This window comes from Poecilia formosa, unplaced genomic scaffold (genome assembly GCF_000485575.1).
Source record: "Poecilia formosa unplaced genomic scaffold, Poecilia_formosa-5.1.2 Scaffold533, whole genome shotgun sequence".
Lineage (NCBI taxonomy): Eukaryota > Metazoa > Chordata > Actinopteri > Cyprinodontiformes > Poeciliidae > Poecilia > Poecilia formosa.
In genome coordinates this window covers 226,285-234,073 of record NW_006800472.1, presented here as the reverse complement: position 1 = coordinate 234,073, position 7,789 = coordinate 226,285, and the positions used below count along the sequence as shown (strand labels likewise).

General features: G+C 34.9%; 1 protein-coding gene across 1 annotated transcript; it reads right to left on the bottom strand.

The window, feature by feature from the left end:
• Positions 1–3,005: 3,005 nt before the first annotated feature.
• Positions 3,006–4,834, bottom strand: LOC103129303 (snaclec stejaggregin-B subunit beta-1-like). The gene is made up of 3 exons (XM_016664964.1): positions 4,801–4,834; positions 4,438–4,666; positions 3,006–3,427 (listed from the first exon to the last, which is right to left on the bottom strand). The coding sequence occupies exons 1-3, from the start codon at positions 4,832–4,834 to the stop codon at positions 3,082–3,084; spliced, it is 609 nt and encodes a 202-aa protein (XP_016520450.1). The 3' UTR covers positions 3,006–3,081.
• Between the last annotated feature and the right edge of the window lie 2,955 nt (positions 4,835–7,789).

Here is a 7,789-nt window from a genome sequence, read left to right as displayed (position 1 = left end):
GTGTGTTTCTCTCTGCAGGACTGCTGAGCTTCAGTCCAGGCCTTTTCCAAATTAATGTAGAGAAACTGATAGAGCTGACAGTCCATTGCATAATATTGACCTAAAACATCAGAAAATGTTGGTGAAGTTATTCACAGGGTAGATTTTAAGTGCAGCATAGCAATTACATCTTAGATTTTATGATATTTTTATTCAACACAAATTTATGTTACCATCCATTGGTTCGCTAGGAGATAATTGAGCTGTATTATTTATTTAAAAAAGTCAGCAACATAATTCATGCAGAGACACTTACTCATCCAAACGAGCAGAAGCAGATTGAACCTCATATTTGATGTTAGTCGTATCTGATGTCGTCTTTTCACAGATTTGTCTCTGCTGGAGAAAACATGTAAAATTTGAAAAATAAATTTAAACATGAAAAAAAGCTCAGCTAAGATAAAACTCAGTCTTCATAGAAACTTTCTTGAGGATTTATAATAATTTGATAAAGATTTACTGAGGATTTTACCAATATGTCTGTTTTAGTGTTTTGGGGACGCATAGATGATTCTTGTGTCCAACCATAATAAGTAAAATAACCACAAACTTTAAGAACTTTAGATCCTTCTCAAAAAGATTTTAAAAAATCATTTAAATTGACTTTCACATCATTAAAGCATGAATCTGTTCATATAAGGAGCAGCAAGAACAAAGTACTACAAATATTAATACTAATATGAAGAATAAAGAAAGCAAACGTCCAATAAATACATATCCTTTACCCAATTTATAAATGGATACACATTTAATAAAAAAATGAATCAATAATCTGAGCTGAGGATAAAAACTTACGTCTGCAGCCAGTGGCTATGTTGTGTTAATGTTGCCTCAATGGCTGTTCAGTTCCATCTGACATCTCATTTGTAGACCTGGGCTTTGGTGGGAGGAATTTGAATATTCAAAAATGAACAAAAATAAAAAGATATTTCAGTTTCCCTATTTGTAGCATCAAAAGGGGTCAATGTTAATGGATTTAAAGTTATTATGTTTCACAAATAAAACTTTCACAGTGAATGAAACATTAAGTTGACGTTAACATATTATCTGTCTGTTGTTTATTGGAAGATTTATAAAGTCAGAGAATAAAAAAAAAAGTTCAAATCAGCTTGATCTTTCCATTTAACCTTGCTATGTGAAAGAAATAGACAACCAGTATTTCCTCATAACATAAAGAAAAAAAACGTTCACAGGGTTTTCTATGAGTAACATTGAAACAACCATCTGTTTGGAAACACATCAGAATAGTTAGATGGAACAGTCCTCATTTCTGTAGTATTTTTATCCTGGATCTCATGCGTAGCTTCTGTTCAACACCAGTGTTAGTATTTGAATATTTAAACATTCTGGCTAAAAATCTTCATCAGTCACGAAATTAAGTCAATGGTGCTTTTACTTATTTATCTAGAACAGGTTAAACAAACTATCAAAAGATTCAGCATTAGATTCTATAAAGTTTCTCACCATCAACATTTAACTTTCCACTTTTAATCAAATCCAGTTTAATCTCTAAGGACAACTTTTCCTGTTCAGTGTCACAGAACATGTTTTCTAATGCCAACTCTTTTTCAGTGTCTGCAGTATCTTTCATTTTGTCACCGTCCATCTGCAGCGTTAGCCACCGTTTCTGATGTTCAAACGTCAAACTGGCATAAAAACACCTGAACTCAAACTGGGAGATTTTTCAATATCCAAAACACAAATTCCACTTAAACTGATCTGCAGTTTTGTTTTGTTTTACATTATCTCTCAAACATTTATCTAAAATCTCAATCTAATAGGCTCTTTTCAGTAACTGCTCTTATGTAGATTTGTTCAAATCTCCTTTGATTGTTGCTCAAATATCGTCTCTTCTTCTCTCCTCAGTGTTTTTCTTCACATGGAAAAAACTAGAAAAGAAAAACCTGCTTTGGTTTTTCCTTCCACAACAAGGAAAACCTCCGAACATTTTAGGGTTTTTTTTTTTCTTATATTTTAACAAACTTCTTTTACATCTCATTTACGTTTCATTCCAAGCTTATTTTATTTTATTTTATTTTATTTTATTTTATTATTTTTTTTACAGGTGAAGCTACTTCCTCTGGATCATTCTTCCTGGTTCTCATGTATGCCTTCTATTCAGCACTAATGTCAGTATTTGAATATTAAATTACTCCGTCCAAACATCTGCTCCAGTCACGAAACTCGGAGGCGTTTTTTTATTTGCCACGACATGAAAAAACATTTTTAAAAACTTAAAGAGGATCCACAACATTTAAGCTCCATAAACTAAAATTGATTTGGTTTTCAGAAGCTTTAATTTCTTACCAAAAAGATCAGAAGAACACATTGTATTTTATTTTGTGTTTAAGCAAGATATTAAATAGATTAAATAGGTTAGGCTTAAGGAAAACTGCAGAAACAAACCCATTTATTTAACAGAGTACAGTTCATTCAGGGACCCTTAGATGAACAAACATTTCTTCGTTAAAGAGTTTCTATTTATTATCAATGGCACCAAATACAGGCATACAATGAAAATGACAGACTGAACAAAAAGCATTTTTTTCAGATATTTTTCTCTACATACTTGTAGTTTTGACTAGCTGACTCTTTTCTCAAGTCAATAAAAGAAATATGGTTAAGAGAGTTTATCTCTTTCAGAGATCTGATGTCATTTTATGTGGTTTTTATGCATATCTTTTCTAAATTTATATGAAGCTTCTGCAACAACTTAAAAGTTGGGATGAATGTCAATAAATGCAAAAGAACTGATGAACCAAAACCACATTGCTCAGCCTGACTCTTGTTAAGCTGAAAAGAACAGAAAGATGTTCATTTCTTTCTTTTTTGGTCTTTTATGGTTTATTTACATCTTTATTGATATAAGCTGATACATTTGTGTCTTTTAATATTCAACATGCAAATACAAGTTTTTAACTAACATTAAATGTGGTCCTTCTTTAAGTCCAGAGCAATCGAACAAACAAAAAAAGATTTAAGCCCTGGAAGTTCAGATCTAATCTAATGACACCTGGTTAACAGTAACCATCCTGCTGGCCTCTACTTAGAACAGATGAAATTAAACTTCTCACTGTCTCTTTTTTTCCTCCACTTATGTTTTCCTCCCGTCTCCATGGCTCCAGACATGTCACAGTCGTCCATCGGTTCATTTGAGGCCCAGTTCGGATAGCTGACCACATCATCACTGACCCAGAACCACAAATCCAGAGTGCAGGCGTAGCTCAGTCCCATCCAGACATAATCAGTCGAGGCAAACTGGGCTTCCTGCTGGACAGATATCTGATCCTCCATGTTGGTGATGGTGACCAGGTCATGGTGGTGATCTCTGCAGTAGGTCAAGGCGTCCTCCCAGGTTTTATTTTCTTTGATCAGGATCAATTCATCTGTCAGACATTCACAGCACATATGAAATAACTCACACCTTATGTCTGACGATGTTATTTATAAACAAGAACAATGAAATATAGCATGGAAAAACTAAAATATATCTGTGATTTGACAGAACATTTTGAAATTTCAAGTGTTTTGTACATTCATGATTTGCGATTTTTTTCAGAACACAAATTTAAAAATGCAAATGGGTAGATGAATAAATTCAACTGTTCTTTTTGCCACACAGTATTAATTTTGTTATTGTGGGAATTTTTACTAGAAAAACTCACCATCATAACAGATGAAAGGTTTTCTTTGATCACAGTTCTCATTCTTCCATCTGCCTCCATCATCAAACTTAATCATGGCACATTGACCATCATACCTTGCCTGATAGTCAAACCCTTTATTCCAGTGTCTGAAAGAGAAACTGCTTCCATCTGACCACCTCCAGGTGTCTCTGAACAGACCAGTTAAAATGTATGTATAACTTCCCACATGGCTGATTTCATTCTTCACTTCTTCATCCTCTATCTGCTTCGTTCCACTGATCAGGTCTGTGTGTTTCTCTCTACAGTAACTCTGAGCTTCTGTCCACGTTTTATTTTCTTGAATCAAGTGGAATTTCTTGGATGAATTACTGTCTGTGTGATAAACAAAATATGAGCATCAGCTGAAATAAGTATTTTCTTCCCAGAATACAATCTTAAGTCAAATATTGCAGCAAAAATTCCATGTCCAAGTTATAGCTAAGTATTTTCTAATAATATATTGATTATTTTTAGTCTTTTACTTTACTTCTGATAAAAATAAAAATTTACATCCAAAATGCAGGATTGAAATTGAACCCTTAAAACTCAAATGTTCTCACCATCATAGCAGAGAAAATATCGAGGATCATTACAGGACAGGTCTCCCCACTTCAGGTTCTTCCATATGATTCCACAGTTCTGCCATCCAGTTTTATCATTTGGCTCGTTTGTGTTCCAGTTTGTCTCACTTTCATTGAACTTCACTTCAGATTGAGACCAGTGCCACTTTCTGTCACCATCTGTTTGATAATACAGACCAATCCAGGCTTCACTCTGATCTCCAGCTGACATGTTGATGAGTCTCTTCATGTCCTTCATGTTAGTCACTGTGACCAGGTCGGTGTGTTTCTCTCTGCAGTACTGCTGAGCTTCAGTCCAGGTCTTTTCCTCATTAATGTAGTGAAACTGATAGAGCTGAGAAACCACTGGACAGCATTGATCTAAAACAGAAAGAAAATAGTCAGTGGATTTAGTCACAAGACACTTTTAAAGTGCTGTAAGGCAACTACATCAAAGACTTTATTGGGATTGTATAAAGATGCCAACAACTAGAGTAAGTGGTGGAGACACTTACCCATCCACATCAGCAGAAGCAGAGTCCACTGCATTTTTGCCAGTGTTTTATTTTGACTGATTTGTTTCTGTTGAAAAAATAAAACATACATGTAAAATTCCCCCCAAAAACCTCCAAAATCTATCAATAAAAAATCTTTTTGTAGCTAAATGTAAACATAAATAAAATAAAAAGACTGTACTTCATGAAATCGTCTTAGAAGGTTCATGAGAATTAATCTTTTTTTTTTTTTCTTTTTGTACATTTACTGATTATTTTATAGGTCTAGGGAAACAGAGGTCAGTTGTTTTCCACAAAAATCTGAAAAATAACCACAAACGTTATGAATTCACCATTGCATTGTTTTAACATACTTCTGTTAGCATAAAGAGCTTGGACAACTCAATGTCGCAAATATTACTTGTATCAACAATTGAATAAAGGAGAAGCCATTAATGTGGATCCTAATCACAAACAGACACACATCAGATAATAGATTTAAAAACTTACATTCAGTTAGTTTGTCTTGTGTTGAAGTAAATAAAGATGTTGGTGTTCTGTTGCAGACAGATCTGTTTGACGGCTCTGTTCTGTCTGACAGATAACTGACAGGGTGGGGAGAAAATTTGAATATTCAAATGTGCAAAAATAAACATCAGATGTCTAAGTTAACTAGATGTAGCATTAAAATGGTGCCAGTATTGATAGATTTAATATCTATTTTACCCATTTATTCAGTCAATCATTGTCATTTTGTTCCCAAAAATCAACGTGGTTACGGTGAACTAAAGTCCAGTTAAATATTCTCTCTGAAGAAAAAAATGTTTTTCTTTATGAAATGAGTTTCTAGTTCACTATGCAGAGTTCCTTCTGTACTTGAACAATAAAGCTGACATCTATAGTCAGTATTATATTTAAATGCATATTAAAACCTCTGACTGATTTTTTGACTATATTGAAATTAGTGTAATTTTCAGAACTGCAATGGAAACACTGTTTTCACATCACATGAGTCACTTGATAAGCAAGCATATTTTTATATATAAATATATGACTAAATGTCTCTGATCATCTAATGTTTTGTGATGTGACGTCTTTCACTGGTCTTCATCTCCATTTGCATATGATAATAATAAAAACTGATGTTTCCGCCTGGAAACTTTTCAGAGAGTAGCTGTCAAAAAACATCCCCCCCCCCCCCACACACACACACACACATTTGAAACGTGTATTTTTACCTTTCAAGCTCACAAAGTGAGGTATAGTGATTAATCAATGAATCAATTGATTTTTTTTCAATTGTAACCATTACTTTCACTTATCTTTTCTAATGTTTTGTGATGGCATGTCTCCTTCTGCTCTTCATGTCTCTGCAGCCATTTGCATGTTATAATAATAAAAACTGTGAGCTTGTTTCCTCATTAAGCTAAACTCAGAACAACTGACTGTTGTTTCTTCCTCCTGGAAACTTTTCAGAGTAGCCATAAAAGTCATAAAAATCAACACAAAGCAGAGCCTGTGAGTCTCCATTTACAACCTGGATTCATTTCCCTGAAGATGTTTCCTTCATAGTTGCTCATAGTGACACAAACATCCTGCTCTAACTAAAGGAAAACTCTGCTGTCAATAATCTTAATCACTGAGGAGAGAAATAAATGTCTTCAGGAAGCAAAGGATGCTGGGTGACTCGAAATGATCATAAGATTGACAGAAAGTAAACACAAGTTCTGTTTTTATATGTTTACTGAACTGAACTGAACTGAACTGTTTAGTTCCTGCAAAACAGGAACTAAATTAGGAAGGCCAGGCCTAGGGTGACATCATCTGACACACCTTGTCACACACTCAACACGTGTGTTTTCTTGCTTCATATGGAAACAAAGTGTCACTTGTTTTTCACCTTATGTAAACTGTATGTAGTCTTTGAACATTCATGTTAAAGATTCTCTTTGTGGCACAAAGTCCTTTTCTTCACTGTGATTCAGGGAAAAGGAAGAGAAGGATGGTGTTTACATCAGCACAGCTGCTTTCTATTGGGGATCAAAATAATCATGTAGTTTTACTTCAGTTGAAGAAATGTCTGGCAAACATGATCATGACAACAACTGGAGACACAAGATATATTATTAATAACCATAAGTGAGAAGTGCGTCATCAAATCGTTTGGTCCAGTCGTGCTTCAGGTAAGAGTTTTTAAAGAATATGCTTAACATGCAACTTCAAACATGTTTTACCTTTAAGTAGTTTGTGAGATCTGAATGTAAATAGCAACACTATTTTTCTGACTGAAGGGGCCTCATCGTTCCTTTGGTCTGCCAAGATGTTTCGGCTTCTTTGCAGTTTTCTGGAAGTTTGTTCCAGATTTGTGGTGCATAGAAGCTGAATGCTGCTTCTCCATGTTTGGTTCTGGTTTCTGGGGATGCAGAGCAGAACCAGAACCAGAAGACCTGAGAGATCTGGAGAGTTGATACAACAACAACAGATATTCAGTGTATGTTTGTGCTCATCCAGTCACTGATTGGTAAATCGTCCATTTCTACACCTACACTGCATACAGAAGTAGCAACTGATTTGGTTTGTCTGCAGCCAAAGAGACATAAAGAGATGCAACGTTTCCCTCAACAGTAAAGCAGCATGAAACAGGAAACACAGGGGGACCAGACCAAAGGTTGTGGTGCGCACAAGAAAGTAACATTCAGCTGTTCACACTCCCACACACTTTTTCTTATTGTTTTTTAACAGCAGCACAACGTCATCACCTGAGGATCTACAGCCAAACTTAAAGACCCTCTGGTTTTGCTTTATCTCTTTTTGAACCTGAAGCTCACAGCAGAGTGACTGTCGGAAACACAAAGACACAGCTTGACTTTTTATCTCTCCAATGGAATGGAGTAAAGTTAACCTTTAAAGTGTTACAGTTTTGATCTATCGTGTTGTAAAGTCTATTGCCTGTAGTCTAACAATGACAACTTCATTGTTGTGCAGACGCACTGAAACATCAAATCAAGTT

Bases quoted from the DNA above. Each gene is read 5' to 3' on its own strand.
- LOC103129303 (XM_016664964.1), bottom strand. From the start codon at position 4,834: ATGCAGTGGACTCTGCTTCTGCTGATGTGGATGG. The intron at 4,667-4,800 runs GTAAGTGTCTCC...TTTCTGTTTTAG, and splicing joins GCTTCTGCTGATGTGGATGG to ATCAATGCTGTCCAGTGGTT. The intron at 3,428-4,437 runs ATCTGAAGTGAA...TGAATGTCTGAC, and splicing joins AGAAAGTGGCACTGGTCTCA to AGATGAATTGATCCTGATCA.